Below are 23515 nucleotides of genomic sequence, written 5' to 3' on the forward strand. Positions count from 1 at the left end.
AGAAGTTGCCAATCAAAATTAATTCTCTGGATTCCTCTAATCTCAGCTGGCGGAGACCATTGAAGGGATGAAGGACAGGCGTGGGTCGAGTTTTTAAACCGATATCTTCCAATATGCTTTTCTTTCGTCACTTGTACCCTTGCACCTGGTGAAATCCCTTTGAGAACCCCCTGAAAATGAAGGTATCAAAAGAAGAAACTGGCAGGATGTGGGGCTCACAGGTTTTAGTTTGTTTGTTACAAGCGCTTCTCATCAGGCGTTCGTCATTTCGGTGGCAGTGTTGCATGTTGGTTACCATTTTGGAGATAACGGAGGGAGAGAGCCAGAGGGTGTGATCAGGATGTTCAGAGGTCATGATGGGATGGCATGGTGTCTGGAGCCAGTCAAAACCCAGAGCAGCATCAGCTGAAGGGCCACCATTAGCCAAAGTGAGGGGCTCAGGCCGGACGCCCCGCCACAGTCAGGGTCCTCCTCCTGGTGCAAAGCAGGAAGGAAAACAAGTGAAGTTACTGGCTGTTAAAGGCAATACGTGAAACACTTTTCAACTGACCGTTCCCTAAACCCCTTCCCCCGAACAGTGATTGTCCAATCATAGCTTAGCAATCGTAACTAGGCACGGCAAACCTGTCAAGCTTTGGATTTCTGTGCTTGACACTGTTCAAAATCCAAAAGCAAATGTGTAAGAAATGGATTAAACAGCATGTCCGTCTAACTTACTACATCATGTGAAAAAAGACCCATTCACGACTAGAACATCTGCAGCATGGAAGCCAGTCCTGGAAGCTATCAGAGTTTAGGCTAACGTTAGCAGCCCTGTCCTGTTCTACTGGGTTTTGGAAAGTTTGCACCCAAGCAAAGCCAGCAACGGTTAGTTCTCATCCTAAAAGATTGAAAAGTGAAAACACAGTGTTTTCTGCATATGTGCAGTGCGATAACAGAAAGCTTGACAGGTGTAGCAAGTTAGCAACACTAACGTAGGGGGGTGGGGCTTCGCAAACGGTCCACCAGAACTATGCAAGGATCAAACAAAAGGTCAGAAAATATAAAAAAGCTTCAAAATGTCTTTTTTATATTTGACTGGAAAAACTTGAGCCATCATGTCTGACCAAAACTGATCGGAAACTCTCACTCTCTGTATGCTTAGCATCTGGAGAGGTACAAGGGAAAGAATGTATTGCCTTGATATGTTTTTGGAGAGGAAAAAACTTGAGAATCATTAAAATAGACGTACAAACGTCTGGATGCAAATGAGAAGTGAGTGGTCTGTTTTAGCTAGCGTCTGGCTACATCAGTAATCAGATGTCAGCAGAGATAGACACTGGAGCCTATTGCCTGAGACGGATAATGATAGATGGGGAAAGATACAAAGAGCATGGCTTGAAGTTCAAAGTCAGGTGAGACGGAGAAAATGTTGGCGAGAGACAGAAAAAGACTTGGAGGTAAGTTTGGGGGAGGTGAAGACAGATGGTGGTAGAACATAAGAAAGAGTGACAGGTGAGAAAGATAAGGGTAGGAAAAAGACACGAAGTAGTGGAACAAATCAGAAACAGTCAGATGAGATGTAAAAAGAGGATAAGAGATAATGTGAGAAAAACAAACAGAGAGTAGAAACATCAGGAGAAAGAGTTATGAGCCAAGACAGTAAGATTGATTGTAATGATTAGATGTTAATGAAAGAGAAAGAGCTAGCGTTATGGGACTGACCCGAGACAGCACATGAACAGTGGCAGCAGTAACATGAGCAGAGAGGAAGCCAATGGGGAGCCTGCGCTCCTTCGGCACATGGCCTCATCCTAACCATCAACAGCCAATCACAGAGCAGGAAACAGAGAAAAACAGAGAGAAAGAGAATCATGCAGCAAAAAGGTCCAAATAGTTAGCAAGAAGTTAGAAAGCAATTATGAGCAGAAAAGGCAAGAAAATTAGTTTAGACAATAGAGAGAGTGTGAGAGAAGGAGTTAGTGTGTGTGTGTGTGTGTATGTGTATGTGTGTGTGTGTGTGTGTGTGTGCGAGTGAGCAAGACAGTGCAGGCATAAGAGTTAATTTATAAGACCATCAAACTTTAACACTGGAAAAAGACTATAGAGTGAAAACAAACAGAGCATTCAAGCACAGAGGTTTCACACGCAGAGATTCAGTGCTGCTCATAAAGATGTTTGTTTAGCTTAGTTATTCATAGTCGAGCAACAACCGACAAGAACTGTTTGTCTTTGCGTGGGAAATCTGCGCACATACAGCTTTTGAGGGATTGCAAAAACACAAAAAAGAAATTACATGCACCATGTAAATATATTAGTGATGGAAAGGTGCCATGAGTAGAATTTCCTCACTGATATATTGTTTCCATATCAGGAGTGCAGCTTACAGATTTTGGGTTCTGGCCAGTGAGGCTAAAAGCTTAATTGAAATCCTTCCTTAATTTTTTATTGGTCCCTAATATGTTGCTGTTGCTAATCCTTATTTTCCAGGTGAAATGTCAAAACAGATTGTTTCACCTGGATTATACATTTGGAAGGAATAATAATAAAAATATATATATATGAAAAAACACCAATAACAGTCTCTTTGGAGGTAGGGCTGGATGATATATATATATATAAAAAAAAAAACAACTTACATATACTACAGTCAATTGTCACATTTACAACATTTCCTTCCTTCATGTTGGCTACTTTCTAATTTGTTTGTTCTGATTTATTACAGTCTGACCAGTTAAAGATTGATTTGTTGTTGAACCTCTGGTTAGATGTCATTGGTTGCTCTGGTTGTATTCTCTTAAAGCTACTCTAATTAATATCTTTATATAAATAATGAATCAAATGACCATGTATAATATGAAAGGAGTCGCTCGTAGTGATGAACCCAGAGAGATTTATCACCTGACTCTGGAGTTCACCTCAGCTATACGGAGCACCAAACAGCAGACAGACGAAGTTATCAACTAGTTGGTGAACATAGTGGACCATTTAGCAGCTAAAGAGCCAAATATTTCCCTCAGGAGCTAATGAAATGCTAATGTGGTGTAAATAGGCAACTATTTACTGGGAACTTCACCATAACTAGTTCATAATAAGTCAGTGTTGTGTTTTCAGTTTGTTGTGGTGCCCCCAAGTGGCCAAAAAAGCAATAATGCAGCTTTAATTGTAACAGATTCTGACAATTTTTTAATTGAAAATTGCGATGACTAAATTTACATTGTTTATTGTCCAGCCCTACCTTGGGGTATTCAAAAATGTGTGTTAGGTTTGGATCTACAGATGATTAGCATAGTTGTGCTGTCAGTGCTAGAAGTACTGATGGAACCTGCAAGCAGTCACCGGGCCTAAATTTTCCTTGGCGATAAAACTGAAATGATTTTAGCAGTGAAACCCAAAACAGTAGCCTCGGGGTATGCACTTTAATTTGAACGGCTTTTCCGATTTCAGGTTGGATTTTCTTACATTCTTATGAGACCAATAAAACAGCAATGGTCTAACTGTTTAGCAGCCTGGTCAAAATGATACATGAAACCCTACACAGAGCACCCTTAACAACAAAATGCAGTGCAGTTCATATTGTTCTCAACCAGAACTGGTCCAGGTCTGATGACAGAAACTTACGTGTTCAGTGTTATCAAAACAGACCGCGGGCCCTTTCCTGTACCGAGGATTGTGAGCCAGTTCACATGGATCAGGACCGTCAGCTGGATGAGTGAAGTCAGGAGCATGACACAGTTTCTCTCTGATTACCCCATGGAAAATGATTAAACATAACATTTTGATTAATGTGGAATATTACTAGGATATATTACATTACTGTTCAAATCAAGCAGATCCAGTATAATTGCGGAAGGGCTATTAAAAGTTAAAGCAAGTAGTCTCTTTTTGGATTTCAGGCACATTGCACAATACCTCAATGACATGGCAGTCATTTTCGAGCATTGTGTTTTCCAAGCACTTAATCCATAATTGACCACAGCCCTGTGTGTTTGAGAGAACATCATATATTTATTTGTAAGCTATTCGTCGGGCTTGTCCCACACTACCATCTGCCTTACAGACACAGAGAGTAACCCAGTGCAGACACATCTGAATTCTCTGCCAAATTTTAAATGTCAATTACTGCGGAAATGCTCACTTATTATTATGGCTGTGGGACTTAGGAGACGCAAATGAGGGAAACGGTGAGTAGTTAGAATTACGGACAATGGAAAACAACCCTTTTACAGAAGCTTGGAGAAAGAACATTCTGTGGTGTCGGTGGTGAAAATATTTACTAAAAGCTACCTAACCCAGTATCAGCGTTTATCCACGGTCAACTCGTAAAAAACATACAATTCTGAAAACATCTGTTCACTGAATCAAATGTTCATGTTCTTGATGATAGCTGCGTTAGGTAGAAGGATACACTGCTTTTCGTCCTGGATTAATGGCTTGGTGTCACAGCACGAGCTAGTGAGTTTTGCATCAGCAATGACAAAGACCAGGTTCGTCTTGGGCAGCTTTTCAGCATGGTAGGTCCTGGAGTGGAGCAAACGCACAAGAGACACAGGAGAAGTTGTTGACACATTTTATGGAGATAAAAAGAGACATGCAATATTTAACCAGAAAGCAATGAATGGAAGACACTGATTTTGGATTGCTGCTTTATAGTAGACATTAATTACTCCTCATACATACTAAGCAAACCTGAACAATTCCAAACACAATAAAAACCACACTGTGGATCACTCAGTCACGTCTCCTAACTGCTTTTATTCCTAAGGGGACACAAACCTGCCGTGCCACTCCACCTCCAAGACCTTTACTGAAGCCCACATGTCGCTGGTGCACAAATGATTTTCTCTGCTTTTTTATGGCGGTCGTTAAAAAAAGAAACGTGTGTGCGGCTAATGTGCAGGAACGCCGCGCGGCATGCGGGCAGGCACTCCATTAGCCGGCACGAGGGGGCCTTAAAATGGCGTACGTACACACACACACACACATGTGCACAATCACATACACGAACATGCCAAGACGGTGGTCCACACTAGTGGCTTGACTTCACCTTCATGGCATGTGAATTTTTACAGCCCTTTCTTAGTGCCACCTCTGGGGACTTCATTTGTATCTCATGGATCCAAACAAATCTCTGCAGGTCAGGGGGAAGTGTTTGGACCTTAACTATACTCTGTGAGCGTGTATATACACTACAGGCCTGGTGTGTAGCTGAGAGTGGATATTTGTACCTGGAGCAGTTTCCACAGTCAATATCGCCTCTGAAGGATGGGCTGTTGGTCTCAAAGTAGTACTGAGTTTGCTCTGTGATGCAGACCTCGGACATTTCATCATCCATCTCGGCTGCGGAAGGACACACAAGAGCATTCAGGTGTGTTCATGTAAACGGACACTTCAAAAATATATATATATCTGACACAAAACTCAAACATTACAAACACTAAAGTGTGACATTGTAGATGAGAAGATATTGGTAGGTGGTATATAAGTGCTTTGCCAGTGAATGATTGAAGTGAGCAAAACTATATGAACTTAAAGTGGTATTAATTGACGTTTGGCCACAGAAAACCATGCTTCTTAATTGTAAATGTAAATGTAGAATGCACGAAGCTAGAGCTGGCTGATTGACTCCTACTGTACATCCAGGTGCACAAGAGCACACTGGATTTCTCTTTTGGGGGCTCTTGAGACTCTCTGGTGCTTAAAAATCACATACCGTAAATCCCTTTTGCACATCCAAAAAAGTGGACAAACAACGTGAAACAAATAAAAGAATGAGCTGATGAACAAACCAATGGACATACAGAGACATTAAAATGTTTAACTGTTTACCTGAATGACAACAAAATGTGTTTTCTCACTTACTCCTGACCATTAAGATACTTGTATTTGCCCAGATTTTGAGACAAATGTCTCTGAGACTCTGCAGGTACGCTGATACAATGGATGTGACTGGAGGAAGTCTGTTAATTAATTCAACAGCAACGTGTATTTCCCAGATGTGTGACGGGATGATACTCCATATCATCCACAAACATCACTGGGGGCAGTTTTCATTAGAACAACGTTCTACTGAAGAAATAGTCTTGATTATTTGACAATGTCAGTTGTCAACTCCATTGAAGTGGTGGCAGAAATCTCAGAGACGTATATCTTAGAACCTGGGGAAATTAAACCCAGGTTTAATCTGCATATCTCGAAACCAGTAGAAGTCAGAAAATGTGGTGTTTCATAATTTGGAGAATTATCTTCATCACATGGCATATAAAACTATCAAGGACGTGTTATTTTGTTTTGTGTTAGATCTGTTGGTAATTTGTATTTTTCTAAAAGCTGTAATATTTGTATTCACACACAAGAAATACCACACAACAACACAAGTCCACATTCACACGGTCTGGCTCGTGTTAACAACATCTTGTGCACATGAAATCCTCTGAAGATTAATGAGTGTTCAACTGCTCCTACGTACAATATTGTTACTAACTACATATTCTTGGCATGTGGTGAGAATCGCACTAGGATTTCAAGAAACAGTTTGAAAATAGTGTGTTCAATATCTTCTGAGGCCTTGTCAAAGTAACTATCTGTCACCATAATGAGGTCACTTGGGCTGTCCAGAGCTAGCTCAATATTACACAAAACTTTAATAAGGCTATTTACTATTCTTTTCTCTTTGTCAAACTGACGGGAACTCACCTGCGTCCAGGTAATTGGGGAGCGTGATGGTGACCAGTAACTGTTGCAGAATTGACCTAAGAGCAAAAAAAACCCCCAAAGATTAAAAATGTCTGGATTCATTGGAACATAATCCACAATCAATAATCTGTGTAAATGCTAATGCAGCAATAAATCAAGAGAAGATTTTGTGGAATGTCGACTGTTACAGCTATTAAACAGATGCTATATGTCCATTTTGGAGGAACAAATCTAGCCTGCTTTCCATTAGAATCTGAGTTTAAGGACTTAAAATATTGGTGTAATATTTGTGTATCTTTTTGTTTTTAATAGTTTGAAAAAGAAATGCGCTGACACCACATTAGAAAAAGTTCAGAAAAAGGACTCACCAGGCTGCAGCTGTCGCCCACCATCCTAAATTCAAAATATCTGCAATTGTGGGCTGGGAGGAACAAACAAAATGAGAATTAATATCAGGAAAGGACAAAATCAAGTCTAATAATCTTCCATCAAATTATATTAAGCTGGTGAACATATGAACATCCTGCTTGTGTTTACAGCGGCTGCAGACTGTACAGTTTTGCCAGGCACAAAGACCAGAAGGTCCAGCCAGAGATTTTATTTTTTTCCTTCTCAGAGGAAATTAGAACACAATCCTCCTCCACAGATGTGGGCATAAATATGTAAACAAAGAGCCAGTGAGAAAACAAAGCAGCACACGGTTTGAATCAAAGGCCCAACATGCTGCTTTGATTATGGTTAGCATGCGAGGGCCTTGTTTTGGTGAATCACTGCTGTGTCCTTTCTCTTCAGTTGATGGTGTGTTGAGTCATCAAGGAGTCTTAACTAACCGTGTTAGAGGCATCACCGGCTGCTGACACTGTCTTTGATCAGAAGTCTGCACCTTTCATCTCACCTTCATCACTCAAGCGTGTTGTACACATTTGTGGTCCAAGACGGGAAGTTACACGATTTCAATTGTCAATTAGAGAATTTCTACATCTGTAAATACCTACAAATCCTTTCATCTCTTTCTTAGGAATCAGCTTATTACCTCTACCTACAACCAGCTGCATCTAAGAGATATTCATAAGCACCACGGAAATGTCTGCAGACAGTTAGCATCATTTCACAGTGAGGTGTACGTTTTGTAAGTGATGGAAAGCAGTGCCTCTTTCTACATCACTTGGTGTGTTAGCCAAGCACGCTAGACCACCTAATCCTGTTACTGTTACTGCAACTCCCACTCTAACGCTTTCACCATACCCTCTGCTTCCCTTCTCATCTGCTCTATCCAGATTTATGGTTCCCTGGTGAGTGAAGGTTTGTGTGTGTGCGTGTGCGTGCAGGTATGGCTACAAATGGCTGTATGTGTACTATGTGTCCATGTGGTCATGCAGGGAAAGTATATGTATGGATATCAAAATGTGTGAACATGTAAGTGTGGGTGTGCACATGTGGGTGGCTCTCTGTGTGTGTGTGAGTGTTGGAGGTTGTGTGTGAATGGTCTCTGGCTTATGTAACTCACCACGTAGACGGATCGCAGGCCTGCAGCCGCCTTGCTCTCTTTCTTGGGGTCACAGAGCGACTGGTAGTCGAAGGTCTTCTTAAAGGTGAACAGGGACGAGTTGACCAGGTTTTTCATGAGGATGGGGTCGATAGCGCCAAAGAAACGGCCAATCTAAGGACAGGGAGAAGAAAAGGAAAAAAAGTTTACTTTTATAGCCCTTTTGTAGCATGAATCAGGCAAACATTTTTTATACCTTTCAGGTCAGTTCTCTTTAGAGTGCATCAAAGAATTTCTAGCCACTTGTGAGCATTTTTTCATTAAATAAAGTAGATGCAAGCAGCCCTACACAGATAAACACAGCAGACTTCATGAACACACATTAATGTACACCAACCCTTCGGCCGTTAATATACCAGACTACCAGTGTGTGCCTGACCTATATACTTCATAGCAGAAATCATTTTAGTAACAAGGGTCTGACAAATGTTTGAACCCTCTGTATGAGCAAAAAACCTTCAAAATGCACATTGTAGATGTTACTGACTGAGGTTTTCCTCAATATTTTTCATTTACAGAGCACTTAAACACTTTTATACCGTCAACTCACGATTGTTAAATATATGTAAAACACATGCACAAAAACAGTCAAGAACGTGTGTACATGTGCAGAAAATGTTTACACACACACACACACACACACACACACACACACACACACACACACACACACACACTCAGTAAATCACCCTCAAACCAGGATGACGGACTTCAGTATAATCTGATTAACACAGTCCACCAGGCAGCCATAAATTTCTACTAAGAGGAAGTAGTTTGTCTCGGCATCTAAGAGGTGTGACATGACCGTGTGCATGGGAGTGTTCAAGTACTTGTGTATCCAGGAGGGAGTATGTACAGTAAGTAGGACTCATCTATGTGTGTGTGCTAAAAGACATGCATGTGTGTGTGTGTGTGTGTGTGTGTGTGTGTGTGTGTGTGTGCATGAGGAAATCCAAGCTATCCCTTTCCTTCCACTTTGTAAGGTCACCGTTAACAAGCCGCCCTCCGCATATCCATTCCTCTTTAGTCTAACAGCCAAAGGATATATAAATCTTCCAATCTATAAGGTAAAGGGAGCCTTCTCTCCTTTCCCTGTGTAATAACACAAATAATGAATTAACAGTCACAGCCCTGTTGGCTGCAGACTCCCCGAGGGTTTCGGAGAAAGAAAAGGAACGAGCTTGAGAGAGAAAGACATAAAGCGGGAGAGAAAGCGAGAAGCTTACAGAGAGAAACGTTGCTCCTGTAGGAAATATGATTGAGGGCACGCAGCCTTCTCCAAACAAGGCTTCAGGCCCCTGGGTTTTAGTGCTGCTGCCAAACTTCAGAGGGCGACTGATTTATCCAACACACACCCAGCCCTGATTAGGAAGGAGCCGAGGCCGCATGAAAAAACATTTACTCAGATGACAGCAGGGGCCCGCTCTTAGCATTTAGCATAGGGCAACGAAGAGCGGGGAAAAAGGTGTGTGCTGACAGTATTTGTGTTTGTGTGCGTGTCTGTTAATAATACGTAAATATGGGTCAAATTGTGTTTGAGAGTTTAGTTTTTGTTTAGGTTGTCGAGGGCAAATTAAGATTGATTTAAGGTTCACAAGAGGTTTGGCTGATCACAGTCAAGTACTATGAACCCCTTAGGATTTTACAGATGATTTCAGTGCATTAATCAAAACTAAGTGCAGTGAGTTCATTATACAGAACATAGCATTTTGAAGCATGAAAGTTCATTGTTAGTAGTCTGACAAAAAGCTTTTTTTCAGAGCTTTCAATAGCAATTAATGGCTTTCTTTAGTGTGTCGGGTTTGCTCAGTTGTTATGGAGATGGTTATGGATACCTATGGAGCTTTGGTCATCTGATTACAGGTGGTCATTTGTGATTATGATCCCTCCCAGTCTGGGAACAACTGAGCAAACTTCCTCCACTGATGAAGACCATGAGATGTGGGTGAAAGCTCTGATAAAAGCTAGCGAATGGACCTTGAGTCAGATTTTTCTGTTTGTCAAAAAGGGTCTATAACTTTTCTTGCGGGAAAAAAAAGATTTTAAGATTTTACAGATGGTAGACTGATCACAAGACCTTATTTGATATCCCACAGTATAATTACATCATTATATTGTCCTAAAATATGAATATGGGAACCACAAAATGGTAATTTTTTCCCCACATAAAGAGATAATTAATCCATGATGTCATATTTGGACAAAACCTTTTAGCAACCATGCTTCTCTCTTCTGCATTACAGCACCAACCATCGGTTGTAAGTTACCTTACTGTAGGTCCACTTTCTAATAAGGCATCCTTTATAAAGAAGTTATAACTAAGAACTAATAACAATATCATCCTTTATTGATCAGTAATTAAAGAAAAGCAACTTTTGGGATGCCAGGTTGTGTAAAAAAACTATTTGACCACTGATTTTTTAGAAAAGGGGCTGCAGATGATCTGGACCAAAATCCATTAAAGACTTATTAACATTTATAACTGCAGGCTTAATGGAGTATTGGAAAGTATGAAAACCAATGGGCATTTATCATTGAATTACCAACATTTATAACTGCATTATTATCAGCCAACATTCGTTCTTAGAAATTATTATTATTTGATAGTGGTACTAAAATTTAAGATGCACCAGTGACTATTCATTATTTTTCACAATTATAATAATTATCATAATAATTTACCTGGTTGGTCTTTAGTTTTGTGAGTGAGAGTAAAAGAGGCCCACCTTAGTAATATCTTCATCTTGATTGGACATCACCAGGAAGCCCCCATCATCCAGAAGGACACAGTCTACATACTGGAATCACATAGAGATTAGACCAGTGTTGCATGCTCATGACTCTTATCCATAAATAATAGCTGAAAAACGTAAAAATATGCAATTGAACTTCTTACCGGATCGTTTTTCTTACAGCCACAGATCTCATCATTGCACTGAAAATACAGTATAGCAATTAAAATAGTGAAACGCCACAGTCTGGATCAAGTGTGTGTCCTTGTATGTCATGCAGATATAATCTACTCACATTCATCCTCTGTGTGGTGTTGATGAAGCTCGCCATCCAGGCACTAATATCCAACTTCACGCCGACCACTGGGATCAAACACAAAAGCCAGACATCCTAGATCATGTTGGACCTCTGTGTCAACTTTACTCTCTGAACTTAGAAAATGCAAACTTGGCCAAGGATCACAGGAGACCAGACAACTTGATGTGTGGTTTGTGTGTGTGTGTGTGTGTGTTTGTGTGTGTATGTCAGATGGAGAGGGAGAAATAGACAAACGAGGAGAGGTGGCCTGTAAATAAGAGCCTATCTGTGTGTGTGTGTGTGTGTGTGTGTGTCAGAAGATATAAAGACATAAATAGGGTAAAGACTATAGGCTTGCAAATGTAGGTGTGTAAATAAGACACTTAGCTGTAAGTGCAAGTGTGTTTATATGTAGGTGGCAGAGTGAGAGAGACAACTTGAGAAATGAGGAGTATAAATGTGTATACAAGCCCCTCTCTCTCTTTGTGTGTGTGTGTGTGTGTGTGTGTGTGTGTGTGTGTGTGTCCTTACCAGCAGGTTTGAGTGTGATATCATCAATGATAATGTTCACTGCTTTGCTCACCAGGATTGAGTCGTCACTTGCTGCAAGATGAAGAATATGGGAACACTGTATATATGTGCAAACACATGAAGCCCACACACACACATACGCACATATATGTAGGCTTTTACTCACTGTTCTTTTTAGGGTAGGGTGTTGGAGTGAAAATGTACAGATCATTGTCCAAACTTCGCTTATAGAAACTTGACTCATATGTCTCTGCTTCTTCTTCCCAGGACAGCCCAGCACTGTCAAACACATTTATACAAAACAACACACACACACACACACACACACACAGACACACACACACACACACACACACACACACACACACACACACACACACACACAGACAATGCCATCATCAAACCTCTCCTCAAGAAAAACACCATACCCAGAACTATAAACTATGAACAGAACTATTGACCATTTTCTTTGTGAAATACATGAAATAATTACTGATTAACATATCATAATGTTAGAACCCCTTCAGTGTTCATCATTACATTGAAACCACACTCACTAAGGTAGTTAACAATCTTCGAATTGCTGCTGGTTGCAGTCCCACATTAATCCCAATAGTCCAGATTGATCTGTGCATCGCCTTCAACACCGCTGACCATGACATTCTTTCGAATCTCAATGAAGCTATACTGGCATCAATAGTTACATACTGCAGTGGTTCAAGTCATCTTTACATTTATGCAGATGATTTTGGGCGCCTGATTAAGATGCCCCTTGAATGGCTCCCTGTCGAGGTATTCCAGTCACGTTCCACTAGGAGGATACCCCAGGCCAGGCCCAGAATTTGGGATTCTATATCCAATCTGGCCAAGGAAACCCTTGGGATCCCCCAGTAGTAACTGGAAGAAGAAGCTCGGGATATAGGGATAAGGGCCTACTTTGCTTAGCCTGATACGAACCAGCAGCAATGGATGAATGAATGAATGATCAAAATGTTATTTATAGAATATAAAGCACTTCATCGGTAAACCGCAGCTTTCTTAGCAAACCACATCATTATTCTTTATCAGATAATCCTGAACATATTATCTACTCCTTCGCAGGCTTCTAAATCAACCCCCCTCCCCAAAGAGCTTGACAAGTACCTTTTGGGGTAGACCCGTGTGATCCCTCCATCGGTGGCAACAAATCTGGCCATGACACCATCCCTGACAAGCAGAGAAGATAAAGCTTTAAAATATACAGTTACAAAAATCTGGAATGTGCTTTATGCCTGCATGACATTTACTGGTGATGCTGAAATACTTGAGCCATCTGTATTAAATTTTCCCACTTGGACATTCATTACCAAACGCCAAGTTACAAATAACTGATGCCACATTTCAGTTTGTTTTGCTAGATAACGAAAAAGCAGTGATGATAAAGTAGGCAAAACTTTGGTGCTTCACTTACCGCAAATCTTTTTCTTTCCAAATCTTGATCAAATCTGAGGTGATGCCAGCATCCAGGAGCAATCGGTTCACCAGCTCCACATTACCTATACAACAAAACGTCACTTGAGATAAATGTTTAACTGTCCGGTCATCTGATCAACTTTAAAGTGTCTCATCTTTTTTGTTGTTTATCTGAGTAACAGGGAACAAATAATAACATGAAAAGGAAGTAGCAGGAACTAAATAGAACCAATCTAACAGAGGGGATTTGTTTTAGAAAGAACCCCAACGGTTGATAAATGCGCCTGATGCGGACAAGGTGTAGGTGGTGGCTTGGTATAGGTGTAACAAATTATTTTTCGAGACATCCGACAAGACCACATGACAAACATAACAGGCGATAAAAGCCGCTCGCCCATTTTCTTTGCCGTGCCCGACACTTTGAACTCTACCTCGACCCGCTTCAGTCCATTAACATCGAGGCTCGTCGATATACCCCCACCACCTCCTCCAACCTTTATGACACACCACACACATCAGAGAAAACAGCTGGTGTAACACTTTATTCCCACCCCTACTCCACCTTCCCTCCTTGTGCAGTGGTTTTCATTAAGGATCCTTTATTGAAGGCAGCCCAGGAATTCCTAATGTACTTCAACTTCTTCGCCACTGCAGTGGCTTAACCAAGTAAAGCGTGTAACTATACTCAAGCCGCCAATAGTCCACATGGGCCATACCCCTCTTTCTCTCCCTCTAAACTCCCTGTGGACTCTATTAAACTAGCAGCTAATAATGGTGAAAGCGATATTTCAATTGGATGAAAAGTTTTATTGGATTGATCATGTTGAGATGTTTGAACTAATTTCTCAAACTCAAATCTAAACTTAAAAGAGATCTTTCATAAATATCGCGGGACCTTTTGTTTTACTCAGTGAGCAAAAAAAAAAAAAAGGGATGATGCATATCAATGAGTGTATGTAAGAAATGGCAAAGATGTTAATGCGTTGGTCAGATGTTTGGGAGAAGGTCCACTGGCCCCTGATTTGTGTTTTATTGCTCCTCTCGTGCTCCTGGCTTGACGTGTCCTGCTCTTTCTCACAAACACACAGTAATTGGATGAGGTCGAGCGGCTATAGGTGGGGTGTGCAAGGCATATTACTGGTGAATATTGTGCGTGTGCGAGCGCGCGTGTGTCACATCTAAGCCGACGTGCCTCACACATGTGCACTCAGGCGTGTGATGGTCAGACTTTTAGAGTTAGCATCAAATGGGTAACACGAACACAGGGGTTCCACATCACAAAGCTTTGCCTGGTCATGCACACCAAACCATCCAGCCAGACCTGTATTTCACTGGAAAGAGAGACCTCTGGGAATAGGTCTCGGCTGGCCCTCTTCCATTACATTTTCAATGCACACCTTAATGCCAAGCCAGATGGCTGAGATTCATTCACATCTACATACTATAGCAAATACTCCAAAGCTTAGCAAGTCTTTGAGATGTAAATAAGAGTCTGTTGTGAGAATGAGGTCCAAGTGTGCTGCATAGTACAATAACCAGGAGCTTGTAAGGTGGAAAGAGATATTTCAGAGAACATTTCTTCATTCTTTGATACTCACACATGGGGTTATTCGGAGTCTTTGTGTCAATGTAATTGTTGAACTCCATGAGGAACTCAGTGTTGCTTTTATTCTTGTCAGGTGGTTTTAAGTCCTTACAGTACATCCTGTGGGAGAAAAAACAACTTTATATTGAACTAATAGAAGCAGAAAAAAAGTGAATCACAAGGTTGAAGTTTGCCTCTCTACTGAGTCATAGAGGTAAAAATATATTTTTTTTTCAAATTGTTCGTAGTCCAAATAAACTATGTGCTGTCTTACCTCGGTGCAATAAATGTGTAGCCGTATTCATCAAACTTGTCCGCCAGAAGGCTTTCAGAAACTGGTGAAAGGTACAGGAGGGATATTATGAACGTGAGCATTATGAATTTTCCTCCCATGCAGGTTAATATTAGACAGCTTAAAATTCAACTGAAATAATCATTGTACGCAGATGAGATGGGGCTCCACTGGGCAGAATGTAACACCTGTTGAATATTTAACAGCGCACCAATAAGAGGGAACTTCTACAGGGACCAGAAACTGAAATGAAATTTCATCTCTTGACAGACGGAACAGAAAAACATTAGCGCCACGGTTCCACAAATTCAACATCACCACATCCATCCTTCTAAAAAAAAGGTTTAAGATATTCAGTTAAAATGCAAGGTAGTTTTGTAAAGTGAGGGGTTGGTACTCATAAAGAGAAAATAGGAAAATCAAAGGCTATATTTACCACATAACTCATAAAACTGGACTGACTAACTGTAAAAAATACAGTCTTGCACAAACAGCTGAAAATCAGGAATAAATCAAGGGACCAGAATAGACTTGGCCAGACATGCTTGGTAAAGGACCGACAAGGCTCAAGGACAGGAGGAGAAAGTAAAGGAAAAAATACTTGCCATCTTTCCCTGGAGTGGAAAAAAATCCCAGCAGAGAGAAAGTGAGCGAACGGACAGAATCATCCCCCAGGGAGGAAAAGACAAGAGGGAAAAGAAAGGGGAAAAAAAGACAGGGTAAAACCACAAGGGTCAAAGGTGACACAATATTTTATTCACAGAGCGAGTCCTGAATAGAAATATTGGATTCCAAACAAAAGGTTTTAGGCTTTTGGATGTAAATGGAGACAGTGCTGATGGAGAACATAAAGAGGGGCTTAAAATGTGGTCAGAAGTTTTAAAGTTCTGATTTAGATGTGTTTTAGCATTGGTATTAGCATTCTTTTGGTGATACAGTAATCTGCAGAGTTACTGAACTTCAGTGATGTATTTGCATTACAATACTGCAGTCAGGAATGAACTGAGGGATATTAACCGCAGCTCATAACCTTAACATTTTTTTGACATTTTCCAAAGCATGTCATGTTGACAGTTGATTATACTGTACAGCAAAAGTTCTCATGACGGCATGGGCTACTCCTTGTCCTCTGTGGTGGTCATGATTGGGAAATAATTGCACCCATGTGCTTTTTCTTTGATATTTGGTCACCACTTACTAATCCAACCAAAGCATCTAGTAATGATGGATAGCAGGGAGATTTGAGGAGTGACGACTGCTTATGTGTTCTGCACTTTCACATGCCTTTTCACACCGACGATGACATTCCTGCCAGTTTTGTGAATATTTTGTGAATAACTGAATCAGAACGATATCTAAGACATGCAGCTACAATCTGTCCAAAATGTGAATGGATTTCAGCATGAATCAATCTCACACATAGAAACATGCAAGACAAGAGCCCGCATTGACTTAACAAATGCATGACGAATGGATGTGGGAATTGGGACATGATGTTTTCAAGTTCACTTGCTTTTTAAATTGACATTTATATTCATCCTCTGAAAAAGTATAAAAACCAGGCACAAACCAGGCTACAGTTTCAGTTAAACCACAGAGCTTAAAAATGTTCTGTGGAGATGTTTGATTCAATGGCAGCAAACTGATGACAAAGCACACAGGAGGACAAAACAGAAGAGACGAAGCTTAGTGTATTAAGAGGGATCCTGCCTTTCATTAGGAGTAATTTAACAAGGTTGTAAAATGTGAAGTGAGTCAAAAAAGAGAAAACTAAAGACAACAAAAAGAAAAGCACCAACTCATGTTTTGGGCACAGACTCACAGCTTTCTCCTTTGTGGCTTCACCTTTAAATAATGCAAACATCCTGTCCTCTGTTTTTCCTGCTACAGTGGATTAGTGCCAAAACCACATCTGAGGGCCATTGGAACAGGTGGGGGTTATATACATACATGCGCACACAGACATACACACACCATCTGCGACACACTGTGTGGGCGCGCGTTGCATGCGAAGCGCTGCTTCTGAGAGCAGACGCCAGCCTGATTCAGTACAACAGAATTGTCGTTATTAATTAGAAGCCACTAAATGAAGAAAAACAGATAATGAAAACAAAATGCTTCGGTGTTTGAGTTTAGAAGCAAGTTAGAAGTTACATCCAAAGTCTGCTGGTAGTGTGAGAGCAAGAAGACAGGGGTTGTAAGGGAAAGCACAGGAGGAGAATACTTGCCCAAAAACGCTGCAGGGGGTCCAACACACCAGGAATGGTCAAGAGTTGAGGAGGGCAGGAGAACAGGAGGAGGACAAAAAGACGAGGAAAGAGGGATTTGGAAAAGAACAACCAAAAGGGTTACGCAATATTTTATTCAAATGGGCATTGAATAACAATATTGTATACAAAAATATGGAACACTCAGAGTTGAAGTAAGTTACCAGTGGAAGATACAAGGAGTGTTTAAGGTCATTTAGGGTAAGATATACTGTGTGTGTGTGTGTGTGTGTGTGTGTGTGTGTGTTTTAAGTGTGGTTATGTGTATTAATGACGTTGTGGGGACAAAACTCATGCCAGGGTTAGGGTTAACCACACTAGGGGGACTTCCCTCCTGTTTGGGGACAAAAACTGTCTAAACTAGATTATTTGTTGAATTTTAGGGTTAAGACTTGGTTTTAGGTTAAAGTTAATCAGGTTTAGGTCAAGTTTAGGTTTAGAGTTGGGGTTTGGCTTTGTAGTTGTTATGGCTACAGTTATGGAAGTCAATGCAATGTCCTCTGAAATGACAAAAACAATTATGTGAATGTCGGCTCAGTTTTCATCAAATAAAACACACTGACATGTGAATATGAGTGCAGCAGTGTATACACATCTGTCTATCATTATACAAAAAACCCCATCACTGGGTTTCCATGTTTTAACATTAATTACAACTATTGTATGCTGTCCACTTTACTACTTTTACTTTTCCTTACTTTTATTATTTTCCTACCATTCATATCAGTGTGAAAATCAACTTGCAGAAACGTACATGTTGTTTCCTTTATATGGTTAAAGCATCAGCTGCAAAATGACAACCAGTTTAGAGCAAAAAGGACCAAATTCATGTTATGTTTTTAAAAAATATCCATGTTGGTGTCCTGTTTATCCTCTGGTCTCAGGGCCAACCCCTACATCTCAGACAACCTTAAAAGCACCACCAAGGAGAATTTTCAAACCGGCCCCTGCTCACAGCTGCACTTAACGAAACTCTGCTAGAGAAAATAAAGGCGATGAAATCTTCACTATGATGGATTACCAAAGTCAAACAAGCTTCAAGTCTCTGCCAGATGATTTTCATAACTTTCTAGAATAAAGAGTAGCCTATTTATGACTAAAGGTGGGAAATTAGAATTGGTAATAATTAATAAGTTGTTATAGAAAATATACTAAACCATAAGCTGGTTTTCTGTGCATCAAAAACAAAAACAAAAATCACCAAAACATTCTTTAAAGCCCACTTTTGGTCACTGAGTGCAGTCAGACGGACCAGCAAACATACTGAATGACGGACTCTTAACAGGGACGGCTCCATCTTAACTGCAGTGAACATACTCACTCACAAACACACACACACACACACACACACTATAAAACTGTCCTTTGAGTAACACTATGAGTCAATGACATCTTTTACTAGTGGGAACAGACAGAGCTCAAAAGAGACATGAGAGGACAACGCCACACATATGGAACCTCTGATCCACTGTATCCAATAGGCTTGAGGATGAACATACACACACATCCAGCCACACACATTGAGTGAGGTACTTCGCTGTAAATGAATTGATGAGTACTATATGAGTGAAAGGGGACACTGGAGCCACTCGTCCCGCTGTCTGGCAACAATAACTTTGAACAGCGCCACAACTGAGGGTGTGTGTTGCCATAGCGACACAAGAGGCGAGGGCATGCAGGGGTGGTGTACATGTATATGGGTGGGTATTTATATGAGCGTAGGGCACTATAAGTGATGGATAGGAGCCATAAGCTGAGGCACGAGTGTTTCTCAGCCTTACATGGAGAGAAATAATGTCACTGGAGAACATTAGCAGTCAATTTCCAACCAGCAACATTCATCTACTGTCTGCATAAAAGGAAGGTAAATGTTACCGCGTGGAAAAACTCAGAATGGTACAAGAGATTGAACTGATTTAGTTGGCACTTACATTTTGCCTGGGTGATTGTGTCGCCGATTTTGGCTCGAATGTAATGCATACTGTACTCAGGAAGGACCAGGGCCAGGCTGAGAGAGGACACACACAAAGAAAGTCACGTTTTGCCATATACAGTATCACGTTAAGCTTTTTGTCACTGCATTGTTGAATCGAGTAAGCATTTCATTGTCTGAGACATTAACTGCAAGCACACAATCTTGCTCAACCAACCAATTCACATGCAAAAACAAACACTGCATTTCCTCCCCTTTGTTTTGAGAAAAAAAAAATCACCTCAGCCAATCTTTCAGTACGTCCTGCTCAGCATTTTTTAGCAGGAGGCTGAATTTTCCAAATCGTACGCGCAAGTTGTGAACACTGGCCCCTAATGGCTTCACCTAGACTTCTCTAAACTGTGCCTGGACTTTGTCCTGAACTTAACACCACCGTCCAGCTCCAGTCCCAATGAATACAAAGGCGTTTGAGTTTTATGCAATTATGATTTTGCAAACTGTGTTAGTGCAAAGCATCTGGAGTTCCTCTATTTCTGGACTGAGGTTTGGCAAAAAGTACTTTACACATGCAATGGATTTATTATCACTTCACGAGACGCACTTACAACATATGATATTTACCTGTAATCTGTCCCCTTCACTGGTGCAAAGGTGTACGTCCTCTGACCTAAGTCAATGTAGCGCTTTGAGGGCAACAGTTTGGTCAGTACACGATACATCTTCTAAGCAAATGTGTTTAAAACTGTCATGGACTTCAACATCCTTTCAATATAACGTTACCTCATCTTGGGATTTCACCAGTGTAGATATTGTGTAATTCCCTTTAAGACCATCAATCATTTTTCTTCTTATCTGTTGATCAAATAAAATTAATTAAGTAATTAATTTTAAAGGAGAAGATCAATCTACTATATTCAGAAACTACAATGCTATCGATTCTGTTATGAGCTCATGGAACCATATGAGTTGGAGTAATGTATTTTCCAAACCTCCACTTTGATCTCATTCTCCAGCTCTGCATCCAGGAAGTCCAGAGTTACAGGTTCATCAAACTTGGCAGTCTACATAGAAATGCAAGCAATTAGTCTGCAGTTCATACTATAATTCATCATTTATGGGCTTTGAGAACAAAGGAGAAAAACTGAGAAAACATCAGTTATTGATCTTCTGTTTCCAAAACAGATTCTGATTTTGTAGCCTTGAACGAGGAACTAATTATGGACTAATGTAACTGTTAACACTGACTTTTGAATGTTGTAATCATCTGTGACCAATCTGTGCATGTGTACGAAGAGCGCATATCTCAAAGGTCAATGAGAAACATCTTGTTTGCCATGTTTCAACAAACATCAATCTGGACGTTTATAATCAGGACATTTTGAAGTAAGACGTGAAAAGTCAGCGCCAAATGATACAAACAAAGTCAGTGTGGCAATTCAGGCTAACAACCCAGTAATAGGTAGTAAAAGACAAGAACCTTTATGTATTCTCAGTCTCAAAAGCCTGTTGACAATCAGGAATATCATGTTCGTCTCGACCTATATTGGAATTTAGTCAACTGAGAATGTGAAAATGAGATTACCAAATGACAGGACTGTCCCTGGAAAAAGAAAACATCTGTTTGCTCTGAATTACAGTCGAGTGATTTGGCCTACCCGTGGCTGCAGATTGGGGTGGAGCAACACATATCCATTGGGGTCAATGGCAAAGTAATAGCCGTTTGGTCCGAACTACAGGAAAAAGGAAATAGAGAGGGAGATATCTGTGAAAGGAAGGACAGAGGAACCCAGGTACCAAATATGACATCTACTGTATAAATGGGCTGGTTTCCGTTTGTGTTTATTTATGTTGTGCGTGCTCTTACAGTAAACCGAGGCGTCAGTCTCTTGATATCTTCCAGGGAAACATCAATAGCCATAACCCCTAAGATGAGCTGGTTTTGAGATTTCTGAAAGAAAACCACAGGGGGGGGGGGGGGGGGAAGAAGAGGAAGTCAGGGGCAGTAAGAGTCGCTGTAAGACCCACTTATAAGCCCTGTTGTTCTTTCTGGATGAGTCAAGTCCCTCCGTGCATTCTGAATGATTTCAAGGAAATGGGGTGCAATAGAAATCTGGACAGTCTCACTCCCAAAAGCTTTGCATGCCGCCATGAGTCACTGACAAGGCATTTCCAGCCTTCGTTTTCAGCCATAGCGGAGGTAACCCCCGAGTCCTTCGAGGTAGACATGTAAACTCATCTTGAAGCACTTAGCTACCGGATCATTTGTCTCTGTCTGATCTGCAGGTTTGATCTCTTTTTGATATTTGCTTTATGACATCCCGGATTCTCTTCCTGTGGAGGCACGCGGGAGAGCTTCGAGGGACCTCAGCGTCAACAAAGGATATAAGGAAGAGCCACAAGAAAGAGGAGGATAAAAGTAAAAAGGATGAGACGATAATTGAGGGTATTCATGTTGTATGTTTATTTTTCTAGTCTGGTAAACATTATGGTGAAAACCGCAGTCTTTAATTCTCCCGTGGGGTCAAAGTGTCAGACATACAGTAAATTCAGTCGGTAAGTCAATTTTAAACAAGATGGACGTGAAAGAAGACAGAATGAGTGAGTGAATCAAGAAACAATGTGGGAATAAGCATATATAACATGCAAAGAGTAGGACTTACAATAACTGTGTCAATAAAATAAATTAGTAAATTAGAATTTACATTTAATGAGTAACATGAGAATCAAAAGTAGTCTCTCGCCTACCTTTGAGCCCGTGTTGGTCTTGTTGAAGACAGGCAGAGTTCCAGTGATCACCAGGCCAAGCTTCTGGAAGATGAAGCGTACGACATGTTGAATAAACATTAGGTATGTAGGCAAACAGTCAGTGATTAATAAAACATCATTAAACAGCTGTCCAAAACTGACCCCATGCATGTCCCATGGGTGTCAGTGGGTCATTGGAAAACCAACCGTTAAAAAATAAGATGTTTCCCGTAACAAAAGGCAGAGACATTTCTGGTGGTGACGAGGTCAATACAGTCACAAACACTGACAGCGGCTTATCAGTGAACGGATGACAATATCCAAACCATTTGGCTCCGAAACCAGACTGGTTTCTTATCTACACGGTTGCCTAAAAGTTCCTCTTGACAGAAGCTTAAGCACCACAATAAAATGACTGATGCAGCATTTTTGAAATAATCTGTCCTGTCACAAACACTACTGGAACAGAGTTGAAGTTGAGTTTACCAGGACAACAAACAGAAAACATTTAGCAGAATTCAACAAGACTTATCTGAAATTCTTCATATGACAGAGAACAGATTTCTTCTCATTCTTGCGGAGCTCTACGTTCGATGCCAATGACTTTTCCCACACACACAAGTGTGTTCTGTCTTTACATAAACTTACATCTAATGTATGCCTGTAATAATACATAACATACCAGTGCATCCAGGTAGACGTTGGTCCACTGAACCTGCTTGGCCTTTCTGTCAGCCTTAACCATAGGCCTGCCCAAAACATCCAAGTACTCCTGCAAGAAAGGATGAGAGAAAGACTTTAATTTTAATTTGCCACATGCACATCAGTCATTCCACCACAAGAGGGCACAATACACAACTGCTTAAGTAAACCAGAGAGAGAGCTGGAGTCAAAGACAAATAGAGTAGCAACCACTCATGGATAAATAAGTGTATAAATTGTAGTGTTGTATGAGTGAAGTTTACCTGAGTGTTGATCCTGATGGCACCTATAGATGGGATCTCATAGTAGTACCCTGAAACAAAGATAGTTTATTTTTTTATTTCAAGCCCATTGTGAAAACAAAAGGTTCATTTAGATGAGATTACCCCAGCTACTGAATATCAAGCAACTCAAAGGATCAGACAAGTGGAGTACATTTTATGTGCTATATTCATATTCATCTAGTAATGTTGTCTGGCAAAAATACTATTATGGGATTGACAACCTACCTAACCAAAAAGAGAACTTGTACTTAAGAGCAAACCCCACTGACCACTTACTTTACGGTTGACTGAAACAAACTTTGAGATGAACTTAAAACACATTCTGTGTTTTCCATCATGTAAAATAAAGGTGTGCTCACAACTAATGGAATATTTTGCATTTTGTGTTTGTCATCTGGTCAGATAACAGTTGGACCCTTTATAAAGTATCTTTTTAATCAGGTCTTCATCCTACAGAAGAATGCACATCAGAT

General features: G+C 40.6%; 1 protein-coding gene across 1 annotated transcript in view; it reads right to left on the bottom strand.

The window, feature by feature from the left end:
• Positions 1-268: 268 nt before the first annotated feature.
• LOC139305308 (voltage-dependent calcium channel subunit alpha-2/delta-1-like) overlaps positions 269-23515 on the bottom strand; it is a 64568-nt gene continuing 41321 nt past the window's right edge. Inside the window, exons 13-37 of the mRNA XM_070929271.1 lie at positions 23022-23071; positions 22739-22828; positions 22057-22119; positions 21176-21259; positions 20967-21041; positions 20301-20372; positions 20092-20163; positions 19933-19994; positions 19310-19386; positions 15094-15154; positions 14833-14939; positions 13233-13317; positions 12926-12988; positions 11949-12061; positions 11783-11854; positions 11249-11316; positions 11118-11156; positions 10948-11019; positions 8183-8335; positions 7044-7096; positions 6676-6731; positions 5208-5319; positions 4424-4500; positions 3601-3683; positions 269-474 (exon numbers count right to left, since the gene is read on the bottom strand). Of these exons, the coding sequence (XP_070785372.1) occupies positions 352-474; positions 3601-3683; positions 4424-4500; positions 5208-5319; positions 6676-6731; positions 7044-7096; positions 8183-8335; positions 10948-11019; positions 11118-11156; positions 11249-11316; positions 11783-11854; positions 11949-12061; positions 12926-12988; positions 13233-13317; positions 14833-14939; positions 15094-15154; positions 19310-19386; positions 19933-19994; positions 20092-20163; positions 20301-20372; positions 20967-21041; positions 21176-21259; positions 22057-22119; positions 22739-22828; positions 23022-23071 (1982 nt within the window). The 3' untranslated portion in view covers positions 269-351. The remainder of the gene's footprint in view (positions 475-3600; positions 3684-4423; positions 4501-5207; positions 5320-6675; positions 6732-7043; positions 7097-8182; positions 8336-10947; positions 11020-11117; positions 11157-11248; positions 11317-11782; positions 11855-11948; positions 12062-12925; positions 12989-13232; positions 13318-14832; positions 14940-15093; positions 15155-19309; positions 19387-19932; positions 19995-20091; positions 20164-20300; positions 20373-20966; positions 21042-21175; positions 21260-22056; positions 22120-22738; positions 22829-23021; positions 23072-23515) is intronic.

The sequence above is a fragment of the Enoplosus armatus genome, chromosome 22 (assembly GCF_043641665.1).
Source record: "Enoplosus armatus isolate fEnoArm2 chromosome 22, fEnoArm2.hap1, whole genome shotgun sequence".
Lineage (NCBI taxonomy): Eukaryota > Metazoa > Chordata > Actinopteri > Centrarchiformes > Enoplosidae > Enoplosus > Enoplosus armatus.